This window comes from Neoarius graeffei, chromosome 7, assembly GCF_027579695.1.
Source record: "Neoarius graeffei isolate fNeoGra1 chromosome 7, fNeoGra1.pri, whole genome shotgun sequence".
Lineage (NCBI taxonomy): Eukaryota > Metazoa > Chordata > Actinopteri > Siluriformes > Ariidae > Neoarius > Neoarius graeffei.
The window spans coordinates 60,599,613-60,622,918 of NC_083575.1; the positions used below are offsets into that span (position 1 = coordinate 60,599,613).

The window sequence follows — 23,306 nt, forward strand, 5'->3', positions numbered from 1 at the left end:
TCTGAAGTGTGTGTATACGATACGATTTGGTGCTTTCAGGGACACAATGTTGCTGGCCTCGGCCGCGGTGGTATGGGAATGGCTGAACGAGCACGGCCGCTGGAGGCCCTACAGCCCGGCTGTGTCTCATCACATCGAGGCGGTGGTCCGAAGCGAATCGCGGGGAGGGAGCGTCGTGCTAGGCCAAGCCGACAGCCGCCTCTCGCCCTACATCATCGACTTACAGTCAATGCATCAGTTCAGGCAGGACACAGGTAAGACAAGGGATTTCTCCTCGAAGCCCGCTTTTTCAACGCTGTCACGGGGCTAATTAGAGAATTTGAAATATGTCTGAACATTTCCAGTAATCCATAAATCCCCGCAGAGTCTAAGCCATTAAGCCTTGTTCTTGTGTTAGGTTTTAATTTTGGAGATACTTCTCCTCTAACACAAGTCTCGTAGCCTAGAATTTGGTGTACAAAAGCACTACAAAGTGATCGTAGCACAAGAAACACCTCACAGGTCTCAGCGAGACACTGCTTTTGTCATGAGCAGTCATGTGTTGATGTGTTGCAACAGTTTAGTAGATTTGTAGTTCACACCCTTTCCAGTTAACTGTTACAGTCATGATAAGTTGATAGTCGGCAGAGAAGTTGGAGTGAACCTTCGATGTTGTTTTGTGTGTGTGTGTGTGTTGCAGTGTTCCATCACAGGGCTATTCAACTGGAATTTGCGAAGGTCCAGTTACATTAATTATAATACATAGGGCCACATTACTCAATTCTGATTGGTCAATCAATCAAGGAGGGCTTTTTTTCCTTAACAGGGGGCCATATTTTTGAAATGCTATTGGCTAGTTCGTTGCTTGGTTACGGTTACAAAAATGAGCAAATTTTGTCAACAAAATGGCTGACTCTGCTGACTCAGCAATGCCGCGTTTCGCTATGTTTGACGAAGAATCAAAATCCTCGTGTTGTGTCGCCGTGTCATGATGAAAGACGCTTTAGAAACTGATTAAAACGTGCAAGATAGTCTGGCACCCTGATTGGTTCAAAAAACGTGAATGACAAATGTTGTGAACTTGAATGGCTTCCGAAGTATGAATTTGGCCCTATATATTATAAACAAGTAATTGTATAGTTCCTCGTAAAATTAAGGATCAATTTCACTCGTGATTTCAAAGTTTTGAATTTTTCAAAACTTCGAAATCACTCATGAAATTAATCCTTGATTTTACTACGCTGCATACGATTACCTATACAAATCTTGCTTGCGAAAGAGCAGGCGAAAACAGTCACCTCGTAATGCTTAACCATGAACTATTAGTTTATTACGATAAATAATATTATTTGAAGTGCTTATATTTTGTTATGGTATTACACCTGATAACTGTTGACTAGAGGCATGGACTCTGGAAAAATGACTGGTTTGAATTTAACACAGAGAGCATAAGCACAAGGCGGCACAGTGGTGTAATGGTTAGCACTGTTGCCTCACAGCAAGAAGGTCCGAGTTCGAGCCCCGTGGCCGGTGAGGGTTTCACTGCACTGAACCAGCAAGGGTTCTGTGCGGAGTTTGCATGTTCTCCCCGTGTCCGCATGGGTTTGCTCCGGTTTCCCCCAAAGACATGCAGGTTAGGTTAACTGGTGACTCTAAAAGTGAGTGTGAATGGTTGTCTATTGCCGCTTTTCCACTACCAACGCGGCTGAGTCGGGCTGAGCCGTGTCGAGCTGAGCGGGGCTGTTGGAGTTGCATTTCGACTACAACTGCGCTGAACCGTGCTGGCTGGAAGTGGGTGGACACATTGGGTGGAGTTAGCGAAAGTGGGTGGACGTCACGTGATGTCGTTAAGCAGCGCAAACAGTGACATCAGTGAGCTTTTAAGTGGTAGTCTCACGACCCGAATAGTAAACAATAAACATGGAGGACATGGAGTCGTTAGTGTTGCTGGTCTTGGTGCTGTGGCTTGTTGTCACCGACAACGCGGACAGATACTGGCAAGAGCGTATAGATGAGGCGAGGCGCATAAGGCTTCAGAAATTCTCGTAATTCGTAATTCTCCTTCTTCCGGGTTTACGGTGTTTACAGATCCCAGCGTGCTCGCGGGGCATGTGTGGGCATGTGAGGACACTCCTCCTCACCAATCAGTGCACAGGGGAGTGTCTGCTCACGCCCCCAGCCTCACTCGGCACGGTTTGGCTCGCTTCAGCCCCACTCCAAAACGGTGCGAGTTTTAGGGGCTAAGCAGGGCTGAAGCGAGCTGAGTCGTGCTGGTTTTTGGTAGTCGAAATGCGAGCCGTGTCGGGCTGAAGTGAGCTGAAGCGAGCTGAAGTGAGCTGAAAAAGGGTAGTGGAAAAGGGCCATATGTGTCAGTCCTGTGATGACCTGGCGACTTGTCCAGGGTGTACCCTGCCTTTCGCCTGTAGTCAGCTGGGATAGGCTCCAGCTTGCCTGTGACCCTGTAGAACAGGATAAAGTGGCTAGAGATGATGCGATGAGAATAAGCACATATTTCTTTGCCAACTTTTTTTCTTATTCAAGTCATGGTGTCAGTTTGCTAGCACAGCAGCGAGGGTGAATAAACTGAAAAACAATCTATCAGCGTTTGTGAAAATTCTCCCTTTTCATGTCTCGAGCCCTGTAGCTAATCTCTGGCCTGATGAGCTGCCTTCAGCTAAATAATTTATGTGAATATATGTTTGGAGAAGACACAACAGAAGATCTGTTATAGAAGACAAACTGTTCTTATTTAGAAAACTTGACTTGCTGAACTAGGACCAGCTTTTTTCCATCCATTTAATGACTGATATAGTATTTTTCCAAGTACTTGTTAAGCAGGCTGTTAATGGGCTGGGTCCATGTCTGAGCCACAGTCCACCAGTTGACCCCTGGTCTATCATGTTAGAGGGAATGAAAAAATGTGATACCATAAAACAGCTGTTTTTCTTCAAGCCACATTTTTGTCCTATTAGAATGAGTCTTACGTATGCAGCTGTTGCTCTGGAGGGAAATCTGACAAGACAAAATGAGTCACAATGAGCAGAGTGGAGAGACCAGATGAAAAGTGAGACAGTATTTCAAACACATTAAGCACAGTCTTTTTAATTTGAAAGCATCATAATAATCAGCGTTCTATATTATTTACTTTTTAATTGCTTTCTTTTTGCATGACAGGGGATCTTGTGGGAATTTTGCCTTGAGTTGGGATTTATTGTGGGAGAGACAGAAAGGCACAGAGGCAGAGAAAGGAACACAAGTCAGCTTTCGAGTGGGGGTTGGGGGCTACAAACATTTGCGAGTGAGGGGTGGTTGGAAAAGAAGCCATCACCCACTTTTCTTTGTTGAATTGGAGGAACAGATGTGAGTGGAGAGCGTGGGACAGAATCTGCAGAGCAAACAGGAGGGGAGAAATTTACCAAGACAGAAAGATTAGCCATAGCGAGCGTGCTAATTATGTGATCAGAGGACAACATTGTTTAAAGACAAAAGAAAGATATACCTGTTCCAGGATGAAAGAAAGTGTAATATGGCCCTGATCATTCCCAAATGAACACCATTGTGCATAATTGCTGAAGTGACCCAATCCAGAGAGTGAAGACACTTTTCTGGCTTATTAAGTCTTTAAAGTGTCAGAGATTAGTCTGTGTAGGACGTAATAATCCAAAAGGCCTTCTCTATTACTGCTATATCCACAAGTAACCTTAGCATTTAAGTCTTTTTACGGATAGTTAATAAAACTAACATATAATCTTTTAACCATTGGTACACTGTGCACAAAGAACATAGTGCCCCAGTTCATTCACAGTTGTATATCAATCAATAATGCATTTTCTAAACTGAAAAAGGACAGAAAAGAAATTGTGTATAGCACTTTTATCACAGAGAATGAAGTGCGTGATCTGATAATGTTATCAAGAAGTCACTGATACTCAAAAAGTACAATTCAAAATTCATTAAGCCATGGGATAATAATTTTTGCTTGTTGCCAATGATTAATAAGCATTTCCACTCATTTGTATCATGCTAGCATTTTTAATCACAAGGGCTTATGGGAGATTTTATAAGTAACTGGTTTTGAATGTCACTGACTTTTTTTTTTCTCATTCTCATTATTTCTAGCCGCTTTATCCTGTTCTACAGGGTCGCAGTCCTTGTGATTCTAAACTGAAAAAGGACAGAGAAGAAGAATAGAAGAGTACAATTTTGAATTACTTGTTACAAATAAAAAAAGTACAAATAATTGTACTTTTTGAGTATCAGTAACTTCTTGATAACATTATCAGATCACGCACTTCATTCTCTGTAATAAAAGTGCTATACACATAATTTCTTCTTCTTCTCTGTCCTTTTTCAGTTTAGAATCACAAGGACTTATGAGATTTTTTTAATAAAAGAGTCAGTGACATTCAAAACCAGTTACATGAATTTCATTAAAAATAGGACGCTTAAAGAATGCTTGTTTTTTTTTAGCATTAGTGGCATGAGTAACAGAAAATATAAAAAAGAAAAACAAATGAAAAATTGAAACCTTTTGTGTTGAAACCCGGAGAGACAGACATGTGCATGCACACATACCCCAATCATTTTGAAACAGAAGGAGCATAGCTCTCTAACTCTGTTTGGCAAAGGGGTTAAAGATGTGATCCAACTGTGCAAGAGCCTTCATGATACCCAGCTGGTCCGAACCAGCAAGATCCATCCCAAATCCCCCCCCCCCCCCCCCCCAAAAAAAAATACTAAACACACTCACACAAATGCTGAAGTTTAATCAAGGAGAGTTTCTCCTGCAAACATGGGCCTGGGAGATGGACCACATTCAAGTTGAAAAATGCAGAACAAAGACACCCGGGGGGGAGTGCTATGCAGGGACTGAGAGGGGGGTTAGGGGAATAATTTGAAAATGAGAACAGAAGAAGAAAACAGAGGGGCTTTAAGTTTCTCCTTCTGATTGCGCAACAGGCTGTATAGAGTTTCAGCAGCCCTCAGCCCTGCGTGTTTTCCAGTGAAAGCCAGAGATTAATCATGCGTACACACAGACAAATTCATACATGAATGCGTGCACACTGACACATGCAAAGCTGGGTTAGGTTTCCTTTTTGCTAATCATTTTCATGTGAATGCTTTGAGGAAAGCACAGAATTAGAATTTGGTTTTCTACTGACACAGTTAATTTTGTGATCTGGGTTAGTATGATTATTTACTCTCTGTATCTTTCTCTACTAAATCCTCCACCTCTGTTTATTGTCAGAGGAGCCTTTGTTTGCTGTTGTCTTGATGTATACTATTTCACACAAGTCTTTGTCAAATAGAAAAGAGTGAGAATGTGAGGAATGAGTATTAAATTAAGGGAGGAGGGGAACCGCTGTGATTAAGATTCATATTAATTTCAATGCAAGATGGCTGGGCTTTTGTGCATACTTATGACATACTGTATACAGTATTTTGTAAATTTGCATTTAATTGCCCGAATATATATTTATTTAAAAAATGTAAATGTGACCAATGAAATGGTTGTGGAAAATGCTGTATGAAACATGTCAAACTGTGAATACCTTTTTCCAAAAACACTTGGGTTAGAATTGAGCCACAGACCACACAGCACTGTTTATAAGGCTCATAATGTATATTACAGACTTGACAGTGTGTTGTGCTGTGTTATTCAACTTAAAATAGTGGTGACACCACAGACTAGTTCCTTCTTCTCAGAAAGTAGACTGTTTCTTTTTCCCATGACACAGTATTACGTATTTGGGGCAAAATATATTTCTTTGGTAATATCTTGGTGGCCTGTGCTGATAACTGCTGACATTTTGCCCTTATATTGCCTAAGGATATCTGAATAAAAGCACTCGGTATGCTTGCTAAGGCTAAAAATATCTTAAATCATGAGATGGTATCCTATGGCTGTTTATAGGATTATTGTTGTCACTGATAATGGCTTATTAGTGTTTTATTTGCTTGTTGGTTGGTGATCTTCCAGCATCTGTCTAGTAATTAGGACTTTTTCAAAGCTAATGCAAAGCTAGTCTCAGTGTCAGATGCTCCATATTCTGTGGGATCCATTTTCACACTTCTGTTCACAACCTCTAAGATCTTGAAGGTAACACTCTTAGGGTGTATTCACACTAGGTGATTTGCACTCTGCACTCTGCTGCATTTGACCCCCAAAGTCAGGTTTGTTTGACTAGAGTGATCACTGCGTACCACGCTCAGGTACGGTTCACTTGGCCTGCATGGAAGAGGTGCGCTCGGATGTGGTTCAGCTGGGCTTGTGCACAGTGCAGTCAGCTAACTGCACAGACTTTGAATGGTATGGCGTGCACTTTCCAATTCACTGGAGAATATTTGGGTTCATAACAGGTCTGGTTCTCACCTTAAAGATGAATGTGAATTGTATTTGGCAAGTAAAGTTTCATTGTGATATAAGTACACTCAGGTCCAGAAGCAAGTGCAGGCCAGCGGGGGAGTGTAGAGGGGGAACGTGCTCTCTTGGGAGCGGTATGAGGCAGTCGTTCCTAGTGTGTGCACTCCCTTATTGGCTCCTCTTAGTTCCAGCAAGACTTTTGTACGTGATGATACAATGAGGTTTTCAGAGCAAAATATAGTCAATGGATTGAAAAACATTTGCAGAATCCTGTCTTGAAAAGTTATTATTATTTATAAGTTATTTGTGTGAAGCTGTTAGTTGTGAAAATCTCAAGAAAGTTGAATGAGTGACAATGCAATCATTATCACTCATTCTTTCTAGAACTAACTTAAATGATTTAAAGGAATTATTTTGTGTCAAATATAACCAAAGGCAATTTTGGGTTATATTTTGGGCAAACTAGGACAGTTTGTTTGCTTGTCATGAGTATTAGTAACTTTACAGTTATTTCATTTTCTTTTGTTGAAAATTGTATCTTTGTGTTTGAACAGATTTTCAGTCACACTTAAAAAGGGCTGTCTCTCTGCATGTAGTTTCTGATGCTATGAAAATTTACAATTCACAATTTTTACTGCTTGAATTGCAATAAAACGAGATAAAGGGCTCTCACAGTCAGCATGCGAGAAGTGGTTTAGAGGAACAGGAGGTCATAGAAGCAACACGCTCTTCACAATTGAACAGATGGACGGCTCTGTACACCTGCTTTCAGGCTTTGTCTTGTCTCAGAGGTCCTGGGATCCTGAACTTAATGTCACACTATATGATATACTAAGGCATTGACCTTACACACACACACACACACACATTTGATACAGTCATCCATATACAGATGCTATTTCTATCCCATTATCACTGAGGGCACATTGATTGGCATGTGAAAGCAGACATGACCATCTGTTGATATAGTTGCATTAATGGGGGGATATTATTTTTTCTTCAAAATGAGTCTTTGAAGAGACACTTTGAAATAGTTTTAGAATTGTTTAATTCTTTTTGGGGTCAGTAGACAAAATCTATTGTCCACTGTACTTTACCACTGTGGTTGTTGTGCACTTTTTGCACATCCAGTTCGTTTGGCTGTATGGATATGTTTTTCAGAAAAAGAACAGAAACAAATATATTTAAAATAGGAATAACAATGATCGGACAGCACGGTGGCGTAGTGGTTAGCACTGTCGCCTCACAGTAAGAAGGTTCTGGCGTCAAGCCCAGCGGCCGGCGAGGGCCTTTCTGTGTGGCGTTTGCATGCTCTCTCCGTGTCCGCGTGGGTTTCCTCTGGGTGCTCCAGTTTCCCCCACAGTCCAAAGGCATGCAGGTTAGGCTAATTGGTGGCTCTAAATTGACTGTAGGTGTGAATGTGAGCGTGAATGGTTGTCTGTGTCTGTGTTAACCCTGCGATGACCTGGCGACTTGTTCAGGGTGTACCCTGCCTCTCGCCCATAGTCAGCTGGGATCAGCTCCAGCTTGGCTGCGACCCTGTAGGACAGGATAAGTGGCTACAGATAATGGATGGATAATGATGATCCAAAAAGACAAACAAACTTTTTGCTCTTTAAAAAAAAAACTGATTAAAAAAATAAAATGTTGATTGTTGATTGTCAATCTCTTGTTTAGCAATTATTGTCCATTAAAATTAAACAGAACTTGTGAATTTAAAAGATAATTTCAGATGCACTTATTGTCCACTTTCAGATTTTGTCTCTTCAGAAGTGTTATTAGGTGGCACGGTGGTGTAGTGGTGAGCACTGTTGCCTCACAGCAAGAAGGTTCTGGGTTTGGCCGATGTGCGGAGTTTGCATGTTCTCCCCGTGTCTGCGTGGGTTTCCTCCAGGTGCTCCGGTTTCCCCCACAGTTCAAAAGACATGCGGTTGGGTTAACATGGAGCAGCCATGGCCTGAAGGTTAGGCTGAAGTGCCCTTGGGCAAGGCACCTAACTCCCAACTGCTCCCTGGGCGCTGTAGCATAGCTGCCCACTGTTCTGGGTGTGTGTGTGTGTGTGTGTGTGTGCTCATTGCTCACACGTGTGTGTATGTGTGTGTTCACTGCTTCAGATCGATTAAATGCAGAGAGGAATTTCACTGTGCTTCAGTGTACGTGATAAATAAAGTTCCTCTTCTTCTTGTAATATGCTGGGATGTTATACAGTGGCATGCAAAAGTTTGGGCACCCTTACTGAAAATGTCTGTTACTGTGAATAGTTAAGTGAGCAGAAGATGAACTGATCACCAAAAGGCATAAAGGTAAAGACGATACATTTCTTTTCAGCGTTTTCTGCAAGATTTGTGTATTATTTTTGTTTTGTACAATTGGAGAGTGAAAAAAGAAAAGGAACACCATGCGAAAGTTTGGCCACCCTAATACATTTGAGTTCTCAGGTAACTTTTACCAAGGTTCCAGACCTTAATTAGCTTATTGTGCTGTGGCTTGTTCAAATTCTTCATTAGGAAAGGTCAGATGATGCAGATTTCAAAGCTGTATAAATTCTCTGACTCCTCAAACTTGTTCCTAAAATCAACAGCCATGGGCTCCTCTAAGCAACTCCCTTGCATTCTGAATAATAAAATAATTGATGCTCACAAAGCAGGAGAAGGCTACAAGAATGTACCGTAGCAAAGTGTTTTCAGGTAGCTGTTTCCTCAGATTGTAATGTGATTAAGAAATGGCAGTTAACAGAAACAGTGGAGATCAAGGTGAGGTCTGGAAGATGAAGAAAACTTTCTGAAAAAACTGCTCATTGGATTGCTAGAAAGGCAAATAAAAACCTTGTTTGACTGCAAAAGACTTTCAGAAAGATTTAGCAGACTCTGGAGTGGTGGTGCACTGTTGTACTATGCAGCAACACCTGAACAAATATGACCTTCATGGGAGAGTCATCAGAAGGAAACCTTTTCTGTGTCCTAGCCACAAAATTCAGCGTCTGAAGTTTGCAAATGAACATCTAAATAAGCCTGATGCAATTTGGAAACAAGTCCTGTGGACTGATTAAATCAAAATAGAACTTTTTGGCCACAATGTGCAAAGGTATGTTTGGAGAAAAAAGGGTGCCAAATTCTAGGAAAAGAACACCTCTCCAACTCTGAAGCATGGGTGTGGATCGATCATGCTTTGGGGTTGTGTTGCAGCCAGTGGCACAGGGCACATTTCATTGGTCGAGGGAAGCATGGATTTAAATAAATACCAGCAATTTCTGGAAGCAAACATCACACCATCTGTAAAAAAGTTGAAGTTAAAAAGAGGATGGGTCCTACAATAAGACGATGATCCAAAACACACCTCAAAATCTACAATGGAATACCTCAAGAGGCACAAGCTGAAGGTTTTGCCCTGGCCCTCACAGTCCCCTGACCTAAACATCATTGAAAATCTGTGGATAGGTCTCAAAAGAGCAGTGCATGCAAGACAGCCCAAGAAACTTGTAGAAGTGGAAGCCTTTTGTGAGGACGAATGTGTGAAAATCCCCCAGGTAAGAACTGAAAGGTTATTAGCTGGCTACAAAAAGTGTTTACAAGCTGTGATACTTGCCAAAGGGGGTGTTACAGTGGTGCTTGAAAGTTTGCGAACCCTTTAGAATTTTCTATATTTCTGCATAAATATGACCTAAAACATCATCAGATTTTCACACAAGTCCTAAAAGTAGATAAAGAGAACCCAGTTAAACAAATGAGACAAAAATATTATACTTGGTCATTTATTTATTGAGGAAAATGATCCAATATTACATATCTGTGAGTAGCAAAAGTATGTGAACCTTTGCTTTCAGTATCTGGTGTGACCCCCTTGTGCAGCAATAACTGCAACTAAACGTTTCCGGTAACTGTTGATCAGTCCTGCACACCGGCTTGGAGGAATTTTAGCCCATTCCTCCGTACAGAACAGCTTCAACTCTGGGATGTTGGTGGATTTCCTCACATGAACTGCTCGCTTCGGGTCCTTTCACAACATTTCGATTGGATTAAGGTCAGGACTTTGACTTGGCCATTCCAAAACATTATCTTTATTCTTCTTTAACCATTCTTTAGTAGAATGACTTGTGTGCTTAGGGTCGTTGTCTTGCTGCATGACCCACCTTCTCTTGAGATTCAGTTCATGGACAGATGTCCTGACATTTTCCTTTAGAATTTGTTAGTATCATTCAGAATTCATTGTTCCATCAATGATGGCAAGCTGTCCTGGCTCAGATGTAGCAAAACAGGCCCAAATCATGATACTACCACCACCATGTTTCACAGATGGGATAAGGTTCTTATGCTGGAATGCAGTGTTTTCCTTTCTCCAAACATAACGCTTCTCATTTAAACCAAAAAGTTCTATTTTGGTCTCATCTGTCCACAAAACATTTTTCCAATGGCCTTCTGGCTTATCCACATGATTTTTAGCAAACTGCAGACGAGCAGCAATGCTCTTTTTGGAGAGCAGTGACTTTCTCCTTGCAACCCTGCCATGCACACCATTGTTGTTCAGTGTTCTCCTGATGGTGGACTCATGAACATTAACATGAACCAATGTGAGAGAGGCCTTCAGTTGCTTAGAAGTTAACCTGGGGTACTTTGTGACCTTGCCAACTATTAGACGCCTTGCTCTTGGAGTGATCTTTGTTGGTTGACCACTCCTGGGGAGGGTAACAATGGTCTTGAATTTCCTCCATTTGTACACAATCTGTCTGACTGTGGATTGGTGGAGTCCAAACTCTTTAGAGATGGTTTTGTAACCTTTTCCAGCCTGATGAGCATCAACAATGTTTTTTCTGAGGTCCTCAGAAATCTCCTTTGTTCGTGCCATGGTACACTTCCACAAACATGTGTTGTGAAGCTCAGACTTTGATAGATCCCTGTTCTTTAAATAAAACAGGGTGCCCACTCACACCTGATTGTCATCCCATTGATTGAAAACACCTGACTCTAATTTCACCTTCAAATTAACTGCTAATCCTAGAGGTTCACATACTTTTGCCACTCACAGATATGTAATATTGGATCATTTTCCTCAATAAATAAATGACCAAGTATAATATTTTTGTCTCATTTGTTTAACTGGGTTCTCTTTATCTACTTTTAGGACTCGTGTGAAAATCTGATAATGTTTTAGGTCATATTTATGCAGAAATATAGAAAATTCTAAAGGGTTCACAAACTTTCAAGCACCACTGTACTAGGTACTAACCATGCAGGGTGCCCAAACTTTTGCTTTGAACCCTTTTCCTTTTTTGTAATTTTGAAAATTTAAAAGATGAAAATAAAAAAAAATTGTTTTTGCTTAAAATATAAAGGGAATGAGTCATCTTTAACTTCATGCCTTTTGGAGATCATTTCATCTTCAACTTGCTTAACTGTTCACAGTAACAGCAATTTTGACCATGGGTGCCCAAACTTTTGCATACCACTGTATTTCTTTCTTGTGGTTGAATGTCCAGTGTGAAATATTGTATAAATTAGAACATGCACAGAAAGTCCACCAAAGGTAAATAACACATTTGTAGACATTTCAGATGTAACTGTTCTCTTCTCCCCCCACCAAATAAATAAAATGAAACTACATTCATAGACAGTTTATTGCTTTTTGTGTGTCTCCGGTTAAGTCTCTTTCCAAACAGGAAAGTACTAAAAAATAATTAATAATCAGCTTGCTAGTGTGGTGAAACTGTACTATTTTGAAATGCATCAAATGAATATTTCAAAAATCCTGGCTTTTGAGCATGAGCAATGCTTACAGACAGATGTGAAAGCTTTGTTTACTATCACAGCAAGCTGCTGTTGGAGGCCTTTAGGTCTTTCATTCACTCTTAAGGTTCATCCTTTCTCCAGTGCTGCTGACTCATGGGGAGGAAGTAAAATAGGCACATAATGATCAAGGGAATACCATTCCATTCATCTAGTAATGAAATAAAACAAGGTCATCTTACCAAACACAAAGATCACTGTAAAGTACGGCACAAAAGGGGCAAGGAGGAAGTGGTTATGGGCTACAGTATTAGCAAATGTGATGAACACGGAAACGTTTGGAGAGAGTCAAATCATACGAGTTGTTGTCTTGCAGTTTCATTCTGACCAGGTAAAGTGGTGCAAATAAAAAAAAATCACGTGTTCAATTGGCTTAATGGACACTTTTTTTTTAAAATTGTGACTGTAGGTCACTAATCTCACTATTCTCTCTGTTGAATAGCAACAGAACTACTGCTTGAGTGTGTTTGATCTGGGTATGCCGATATACAAACAAGAACTAGTTTGATCTATTGTGTGTATTCATGTACAACCAATTATTGGGATTTTACTTGACTGTAGACCAAAACTTTTTTTTTATTTAAATATATTTTCTTTTTTGAAATAGAAATAATATTCTGTAGTTCTGTAGCTTAACTGTAATAACATGTTATAATAATTCAATAATTTGTGGCTTTTTCAAATGATAGCACAATAGCAATAATATCCTGATAATTAATAGCTGAAATAAATGTTTTCCTTGTTTGTCCTGTAAGAAACCGGTGTGAGATATGGTTCAGGGTTATAGCCAGAAAATTATATCATGAGAATATTCATTATTATACAACATAAAAATGCAGTTGTGATATGACTGTGCTCAAAAAGGTCAGTAATGTACAAATATTTCATGTCTTCTGTAATATATACCATTTACTTGCCTTTACCATAGATTAAAAATTACATGGATGCCTGTTCAGACTTTTAGAAATTTAACATTTAAAGGTAGACTGCCTTTCAGATTTTTAAGTTTAAGTAATGAAAGGATTTTCCCTGACACCCAATTATTTTTGTTTAGTGGACCGAAAGCTACTGAATTCGAATCACAGACTTCCAATTTTATAATTTTTTTTTTACAATAGAACAGTTAATGAATTTAGGGCCATGTGGCCCTAAATTCTCTGCTATTTTGTCTTGCTTCACCATGACCCAATTCAAGAAACTGCATCATGTGGTGGGCTTTTCCCATTTGCGCAAGGCATTGTGGGATACAAATTTGAAACAGGAGAGAAAAATGGAGGATGTGAGTGTGCGAATGAAATGTGAAAGACCGACTCCAGTAATGAAAAGTAAGAAGAAAAGACGTTATGTTGCGAAGGAAAGGAAACGCACTACCAAACTAATAAATATCAGCGGTCAGTGAGCACCTCGGTGTGATCAGCTGTTCGTTTAGCGACAGAATGATGTAACTGTCAGTGCACGGTCAAGGTAAATCTGTAGATGGCAGTAATGCAACACTGTGGATTAATATCTTGAATGTTCATATCTAGATATAGATACGATAACGATATATCGTTCAGCCCTACTATGAATCTCCACCTTCTTCTCCTGACATCATAACTAAGGGGTTCAATATCTGCCATCTTCAAGATCTCAACATTAGGCACTCTGCCCTGCCATCGTATCCGAAAAATCTGTCTTAAGCACTTACTCTGGAACGCATCAGTATTCTTGTCGTCACTGATTCATTTTCCAAGTTTCACATCCATACATCAGTACTGGCTTAACAAGGGTCTTCTACAGTCTAGCTTTTGTTGTTTTCCTGATACTCTTACTACTCCAGATCATTCTTAGCTTCCAAAATATCCTCTTGCTTTTACCACCCTGTTGTTGATATCCTCCGTTCCGCCACCAGTGTTGGAAACGGTGGCACCCAGGTACACAAACTTCTCTACTTCTTCGATTTCTTGACCATTTATCTTAACTGCCTCCTTGTTGCGGGCGTTAATCTGCAACAACTTACACTTCTTCACGTTAACCCTAAGTCCAACTCTCTCCGCTTCCTCGATCACTTGGTCGGTTTTCGTTTGTATGTGATTTTTACTCGATGATAGTAACGCTATATCGTCGGCAAAGTCAAGGTCTTCAAGCTTGGTGGTGAAATTCCATCTTATTTCTGTGCTGCCTTCTCTTAGTGCTCGCCTCATAACAAAATTGATAACTAACAGAAAAAGGAAACCCGACCTATTGCACCCCTGCTTGACTCCTGTTCTGATCTTGAACCATTCAGTTGTTTCCCCATCATCGTGTAAGATTGCACGCTCGAAATGTTCATAAAAGGCCTTCACAATGTTAATGATTTTAGGTGGTATTCCGTAACCCTTCATGATAACCCAAAGGCTCTCTCTATGAATAGAATCAAAGGCTTTTTCGAAATCAACAAAGTGGACATATAACGACGACTGCCATTCTATCGATTGCTCGATGATGTTCCTCAATGTGAAGATGTGTTCTGTAGTTCCCCACCCACAAAGATATGCGGCTTGTTCCATCCTAAGCTTAGCCTCTGATCCCTCACGCACCCTGCTGATTGTAATGCTGCTCAGCACCTTGCTGACAATAGGAAACAGTATAATTCCTCGCCAGTTCTTACAATGTTGAAGGTTCCCCTTTTTGGGAAGCCGAAAAATCAGCCCCCTCTTCCATTTAGATGGTACTCTCTCCTCTCTCCAGACAATATCCATAATATCTTTGACCACTATTGTTGCAAACTTGATGTCAGCTTTTAGAGACTCCGCGGGTATTCTGTCCACTCTAGATGATTTGCCGTTCCTTAAGCTATTGATAGCTCCCCTTATCTCACTTCTAGTTAGTGCAGATATATCTATCTCTTCTATTACTTCAGTTAACTCTATGCTGTCCTCACTAATCAGGTTTCCTGGACTCTCTCTATTAAAGATATCGTTGAAATGCTCCAGCCGTCTCTTATTCTTACTCTCTTTATCTTGAAGAATATTTCCTCCTTTGTCACTTATTGCAGCGGTTTGCTTAGGTTTTTCGTTGCAAAGGGTTTTAGTAAGGTGATAAAGCGTCCTCATGTGTTGTTTCCGTGCAGCTGTTTCAGCGTTTTGAGCAACTTCCTCTAACCACTTCCGTTTGTCACATCGTACCTGCATCTTTACCTCCTTGTCCTTGCTCCTATAGTCGGTCTGCCATTTCTCCTTCAGCCTATCTGATTTGGCATTCAACATCTTCTGCTTGATGGTTCTCCTTTGATCAATTAAGGACCATGTTTCCAAACTTATCCAGGGTTTCTTCCGTGTTTTCTTATAACCTATGACCTGCTGTCTTAACATAGACTTTCTCCAGGATTTCACTCTTCCATTCCAAATCTTCTTCTTCTTCTCCACTTACCTCGTTCTCTTCGGTTGTTAGGACCTGGAACCTGTTCCTTAACTGGATTTTGAACCTTATCCTCACCTCTTCATCTATGAGCTGCTGCGTATCAGATTTGTTCCTGATGTTTTCTCTCCTTAGGACTTTGCTAAGTTTAAGCTTTATGGTTGTTCTTATCAGTTAATGATCGCTACCTATGTCGGCTGATCTAAGTGCCCTGATGTCCATAACAGAGGTTCTGAACTTGCAGTTGATTAGTATGTGGTCGATCTGGTTTGCTGTCTTACCATATAGTGATACCCATGTCTGTTTATGGATATCTTTATGTGGAAATAATGTTATTACTAAGTCCTTGAAATTGCACAACTCGATCAGCTTTTCTCCATTGTCATTCTTAACTGAGCCCAAGCCATGCCTACCCATTACTTTCTCCAAACCGTTGGGGTTATTCCCTACTTTTGCATTCATATCTCCTGTTATGATCAACATGTCGTGCCGTTGGACTTGGTTAATCACTTCCCCTAGCTGATCGTAGAATCTGTCCTTGTCCTGCACTTCCACGTCATTTGTATGTGCGTATACAAGTATTAAGGTAAACTTAATGAACTTTGAGTAAAACCTTGCCTTGATAATTCTCTCACTTATAGGTGACCAGTCTATCAGTGCCCTTTTTGCGCTCGCTTCCATCATTATTGCTACACTGAATAGATGCTTGTCGTCGTTCCTCCCAGAGTACAATACTGTCTCGCCTGTGCCACTTGGCCGGAGCCCGTCCATCGACACTCACTGATTCGCATGATTTACATCTTCATATCCCTCATCACACGCGCTGCCTCCACGGCCTTCCCTGTAGCATGCATTGTCCTCACATTCCAGTTACCTATCCTTAGTTGTGACTTTGGAGTCATTAGTCTTGGCTTCATTGGTTCTTGGGCTTCCGTCTGGTTTTGGCCCAAGTACGTCACATGTTCACTCACCCCCTCCTTACTCATGTGAGGTCCAATTTCAATGCCTCCAACTTTGGATCCATTTGCTCTGTTCCTTGAGGTTTCGGTAATCAATAATTTTGTACAGGAATAGGTGATTAGCCTAATGCCTAACCCCCAGTCAACTGGAGGGCCAAAAAAGGTTGACTGATCTTCGTCTGGTCTCTACCCATCGACCAATCCGGCAAGGTTGAACCTACCAGGGACCGAAGTCCCAACCGGCATAGCTCAGGGTTATTGAGACACACAAACCCCACCGGCACTGTAAGGTGTCAGCCATGGTGAGGATATAGCATTCTCTAATTAAAACTAAAAAAATCAGTTGATTTTTATTTTGTCAAAAAGCCACTCATGTGACTGCTCATATTGTCATTACTGTAATTACACAAAACAGAAATGTGATTGATACCCAAACACATACGCTGCAAAAAGTGGAAGGATATAATATCTCATATAATCACTCTTTGCAGCCGTGCTGAGCAGAAAAGCATCTCCGAATGCACAGTGCAAAAAAAAGTTTATATATATATATATATATATATATATATATATATATATATATATATATATATATATATATATATATGGGTCTGTCTCAGAAACTGGGTACTTTGGGGGTACCCCACTAAATATACTCACAGTCAATAAACTACGGTTTTGAATGGTGATGTTGGTTTTAATTTGAAATAAAATGATGAAAGAATTAATACAGATAAAACTAAATCTTTGATGTGAATACTCTATTCAGAATTTGGCAAAAATTCTGCAAATTTGTGGAAAAATGGCGGCTTGATCTGGGACATGATAAATGGTTGACTACGTCGCATTCCCTTAAAAAGGTTGTAGTCCACTGAAATGTCTACAGTTATCACTAATTGTATTTTAAGTTGTAACTTTATACACCTAAGGATTGGTGCGCTCACAGAATAATCATAACCATAATAAAACATCATGCAAAATATTTGATCACTGTTGTAACTCCATTTTCCGAATACACAAAACCAATACAGTCGTGTGTTTTGATCTAAACGGAAAGCCTCAGGGTCAAGGTCACTACCTCACCAAAAGTAGTAACTTAAAATCACTACGCCATATGAAAATGTAGTTATAAATCTGCGATTTTGTTTTTTAAAATAAAAGCTGAAAGTTAGATATAGAATGTTTCTTACAGAACATGTAACAATGGTAGCTGGTCTTGTATGAATTTCTGAGCTATAAAATGAGTTGTGGTCTATTTTTTACTGTAGCGTGTTATTTGTGTGCGGGGAAGGACACACATTAACAATTTGCATGTGTAGAATGGAATTTTCCATTCCAACAGTTAGAAGTTGATCGTGCTTCCATTTGCGGTCTTTCTGTTACGTGGGTGATCTGTTCGGACATTATCACTGAAAAGGTGAGTTTTGACAGTTTTATTTTGGTTTAGTCTTGCAGTATAAGGCAATAGAAAGTTTCTTTTTCATCTTACTTTTATATTTTGTAGTGTTTGCGTATTTTTGGCCAATCTTTTGCAACCGTGGTCAATTTAGATCGAACTTTTGATAGAATCTACGGCCAGTCATTTTGCCCCACCTCGCGCTTCGTCTGGTGCGGTAGTGATGTCCCGTTGCTTGCGCGCCGCAGCAGAGCCCCACGTGACCTTCAGCCGGTACAGTCGCTGTTCTTTTACCAGCGCCCTTATTCTCATCTTTCTGGTGTGTTCTTGATTTTTCCATTGTGTCCTATTGTTCTATTTCACCATATCAAATACCCAAAATGTATCATATTATTCATATTTAAGTGAATAATCAATTCAGTCATCATAACTTGGCATTTTTAACCCAAGCGATCAAAAAGAGGAAATTTATTCAATATTTTCACTCATCTGTGAAGGAGGGGCTTTAATTCTTCATGATGTAGTTATTTTATATGTAAATCAGTTTTACAAAAGCATTTGATTTGTAATCAAAAAAATTTTCCACAGTGGAGGCCAGATAAAGCAAGATACTATCTTTATTCTTATTAAACATGACAAAAGAAACATTGAGTGTTAGGTAAATGCAAATAAAAATAGTAAAATTAGAAAATGTATTTTTTGACCATAGTGCCCCAAATGAGAGACCAGTTTCTGAGACGGCCCCATATATATATATATATATATATATATATATATATATATATATATATATATATATATATAATATAATATAATTCTCTAATTAAAACTAAAAATGTATTAAAATACTTACAACCCCGATTCCAAAAAAGTTGGGACAAAGTACAAATTGTAAATAAAAACAGAATGCAATGATGTGGAAGTTTCAAAATTCCATATTTTATTCAGAATAGAACATTGATGACATATCAAATGTTTAAACTGAGAAAATGTATCATTTAAAGAGAAAAATTAGGTGATTTTAAATTTCATGACAACAACACATCTCAAAAAAGTTGGGACAAGGCCATGTTTACCACTGTGAGACATCCCCTTTTCTCTTTACAACAGTCTGTAAATGTCTGGGGACTGAGGAGACAAGTTGCTCAAGTTTAAGGATAGGAATGTTAACCCATTATTGTCTAATGTAGGATTCTAGTTGCTCAACTGTCTTGGGTCTTTTTTGTCGTATCTTCCGTTTTATGATGCGCCAAATGTTTTCTATGGGTGAAAGACCTGGACTGCAGGCTAGCCAGTTCAGTACCCGGACCCTTCTTCTACGCAGCCATTATGCTGTAATTGATGCAGTATGTGGTTTGGCATTGTCATGTTGGAAAATGCAAGGTCTTCCCTGAAAGAGATGTCGTCTGGATGGGAACATATGTTGCTCTAGAACCTGGATATACCTTTCAGCATTGATGGCGACTTTCCAGATGTGTAAGCTGCCCATGCCACACGCACTAATGCAACCCCATACCATCAGAGATGCAGGGTTCTGGCGCTGATAACAACTTGGGTTGTCCTTCTCCTCTTTAGTCTGAATGACACGGCGTCCCTGATTTCCATAAAGAACTTCAAATTTTGATTCGTCTGACCACAGAACAGTTTTCCACTTTGCCACAGTCCATTTTAAATGATCCTTGGTCCAGAGAAGACGTCTGCGCTTCTGGATCATGTTTAGATACGGCTTCTTCTTTGAACTATAGAGTTTTAGCTGGCAACGGCGGATGGCACGGTGAATTGTGTTCACAGATAATGTTCTCTGGAAATATTCCTGAGCCCATTTTGTGATTTCCAATACAGAAGCATGCCTGTATGTGATGCAGTGCCGTGTAAGGGCCCGAAGATCACGGACACCCAGTATGGTTTTCCGGCCTTGACCCTTACGCACAGAGATTCTTCCAGATTCTCTGAATTTTTTGATGATATTCTCTCGATTACGTTCATTATGTCTTATATTAGATATGGTTATTTTTTTCTTTTTTATCAGACATCTAGTTTTAGGTTTGTTTACCTGACATGTTTTGACGTACGTAACTGTCATCTTCCTCAGAGTGTCACCGGATGTTTTGATGATATTATGCACTGTAGATGATATGTTCAAACTCTTTGCAATTTTACACTGCCGAACTCCTTTCTGATATTGCTCCACTATTTGTCGGCGCAGAATTAGGGGGATTGGTGATCCTCTTCCCATCTTTACTTCTGAGAGCCGCTGCCACTCCAAGATGCTCTTTTTATACCCAGTCATGTTAATGACCTATTGCCAATCGACCTAAAGAGTTGCAATTTGGTCCTCCAGCTGTTCCTTTTTTGTACCTTTAACTTTTCCAGCCTCTTATTGCCCCTGTCCCAACTTTTTTGAGATGTGTTGCTGTCGTGAAATTTCAAATGAGCCAATATTTGGCATGAAATTTCAAAATGTCTCACTTTCGACATTTAATATGATGTCTATATTCTATTGTGAATACAATATCAGTTTTTGAGATTTGTAAATTATTGCATTCCGTTTTTATTTACAATTTGTACTTTGTCCCAACTTTTTTGGAATTGGGGTTGTAATAAAAACTGTATCTTGAATCATTATGAAATGCTGATTAAATTTCCCTAGGCAGTCAGCACATTGTGTAGATTTTGGCATTTAGCTAGTCTCTCCAGTGGTGTTTAGCTTAACAAATACAACAAAGCAATGAATACTCTACTGGTAAATTGTTTCTAGAACAGTTAAACGAATACCATCTGACCTCTCTTTCTCCTTCTTACAGGTACGTTAAGGCCAGTACGTAGAAGTTTCTATGATCCTACTTCAGCACCAGGTCAGGGCTGGCTATGGGAGTGGGAGAATGATGCGGGTTCTTGGACACCATACGACATGGAGGTGTGTATTGCCCTGCAGGCGGCACGGGATCGCCAGCAGCCATGGTTGGATCTGGCACCGCTTGGCTTCTGCTATCTTGTAGACTTTCAGAGCATGACTCAGATCAATCAGCAAACACAGAGACGCCGCCGCATCCAGAGACGCTCAGACATGACCTATCCACTTGTCTCTGGGCCATTGCCGAAATCCTCTCAAGGTTGGGGCACTGGGCCTGGAGGAGCAGCTGGTGGTGGAAGCACTGCAGGGGGAGGTTCAACTGGAGCACTTCTGGGAGTTGGAGTTTCTGGCTCTAGCTCAAGTGGAAATGGTGGTCCACTCTACCCTAGCGGAACACTTTCAATGTCATCTCTTTCCTCCCCTGGACAGCCGTGTGCCTGCCAACAGTGCATGCTTGTCTTGAGCGTGAAATCAAATGCCATGGCATCCCAAACGCTAGGACGAAGACTGCCACCCACAAAAGCAATCAGTCCTAAATCCAGCCAAGGGACACTTCCATACTCCTCTACAACCTCATCCATATCAAATTCATACTCACAAACATTGCCTCATGGGCTGTCATTGAACCGCTCCCTCTCACAAGAGCGCAAGAATGCTGCTGCTTTTGCTCAGTCTTTGTCCATGCTCACTTCAAACACTGCCACTCTTTCACTGTCCTCCAATCGCCCACCTCCTCCATCTTTGCCCCCTCCACCACCTCCACCAACATCCCAACAGCAGTCTTTATCCATGCCAAGCTGTACCTCAACAACATCATCTCCATCGGTGCCAACTGCAACACTCATCACTGTGGCCACAAGCAGCACATCATGTTCATCTTCATCAGCAGCATCAACAGCCGTTCCACCTCAACGTTCTGCAGCTTGTGCCGCTCCTTTGCCCCCTCGTGCCAGTCTGGCAGCACTAAGCCGGCCAGCGCTGCAAAGAATTGCTATGGCACAATCCCGGGCACTCATCGCCTCTGGGTGAGATATAGCTACTATTGTCTTGTTACACTGCACACTATTTCCAATGATACAAAATAGCATCACATTTATTTACTATTTAGGTCAATTTTTTTGCTTTCATGTTGCCAGGCTGCAATAGTGTCAACCTAATTCCTAATGGTTTGCGGGCCAGTTTGTGTTGTTCGAGACAATTATCCATTGTTAACTGGGTTCCTCTACAGGCAGAGTCATTCATTTAGTTTGAGAGCATCAGTGCATTTCTTTAAAGAGATTGTAAAATGCTTAGTTTGGTGTTATGTTGCTTTATAACATGTTAATGCACAGAAAATAGACTTTAGACAAAACCTACAGGTTCTTCCTCTGCAGGAGAAAATAACTTTTGTTGTTTGGTTAAATTCTCTGCATGATTTTAATTCTAGCCCCTGCTCTTATGCCGCTTTTCCACTACAAACGCGGCTGAGTCGGGCTGAGCCGTGCCGTGCTGAGTCGAGCTGAGCTGGGCTGTTGGAGTTGCATTTCGACTACAACCGCGCTGAACCGTGCTGGCTGGAAGTGGGTGGACACATTGGGTGGAGTTAGCGAAAGTGGGTGGACGTCACGTGATGTCGTTAAGCAGCGCAAACAGTGACATCAGTGAGCTTTTAAGCGGTAGTCTCACGACCCGAATAGTAAACAATAAACATGGAGGACATGGAGTCGTTAGTGTTGCTGGTCTTGGTGCTGTGGCTTGTTGTCACCGACAACGCCAACAGATACTGGCAAGAGCGTATAGATGAGGCAAGGCGCATAAGGCTTCATAATTCTCGTAATTCGTAATTCTTCTCCTTCCGGGTTTACGGTGTTTACAGATCCCAGCGTGCTCGCGGGGCGTGTGTGGGCATGTGAGGACACTCCTCCTCACCAATCAGTGCACAGGGGAGTGTCTGCTCACGCCCCCAGCCTCACTCGGCACGGCTTGGCTCGCTTCAGCCCTACTCCAAAACGGTGCGAGTTTTAGGGGCTAAGCAGGGCTGAAGCGAGCCGAGTCGTGCTGTTTTTTGGTAGTCGAAACGCGAGCCGTGTCGGGCTGAAGTGAGCTGAAGCGAGCTGAAGTGAGCTGAAAAAGGGTAGTGGAAAAGGGCCATTAGTGTCCTTTCATTGTTGTCAGTGTTCCAGCTAGCGTTCCAAGAGGGCAGGGTACCAATCATTATTGCAGACAATTTTTCATGTATCTAGGGGAGTTTTGCAAACATCACTATAGACCAGGGGTGGCCAACCAGTTGGAGACCAAGAGCCACATTTTTTACTGTATTACCGCAAAGAGCCACATCATACACATGGGCACATGAACATCACCCATCCCTTCCTCTCTCTCTCTCTCTCTCTCTCACACACACACACACACACACACACACACACACACACACACACACACACACACATACACACACACACACCTCTGCTCAGCCAGATTAATAGTAAATGTCACACACCAACATATTTACTCCTACAGTACTAAGACCACAGGCTGAGGCCAGTCATTTTTAACAATGAACATTGTGTGCACTTACTATGCATGCTGCTTAGTGGGACTCATGGCATTACCAAAA

The 23,306-nt window shown here is 41.0% G+C and overlaps 1 protein-coding gene across 1 annotated transcript in view; it reads left to right on the forward strand.

Annotated features, from left to right (window-relative positions):
* Positions 1-23,306, forward strand: part of dtx4b (deltex 4, E3 ubiquitin ligase b) — a 47,154-nt gene that overhangs the window by 601 nt on the left and 23,247 nt on the right. Inside the window, exons 2-3 of the mRNA XM_060926173.1 lie at positions 40-254; positions 20,661-21,735. Coding sequence (XP_060782156.1) covers positions 40-254; positions 20,661-21,735 — 1,290 coding nt within the window. The remainder of the gene's footprint in view (positions 1-39; positions 255-20,660; positions 21,736-23,306) is intronic.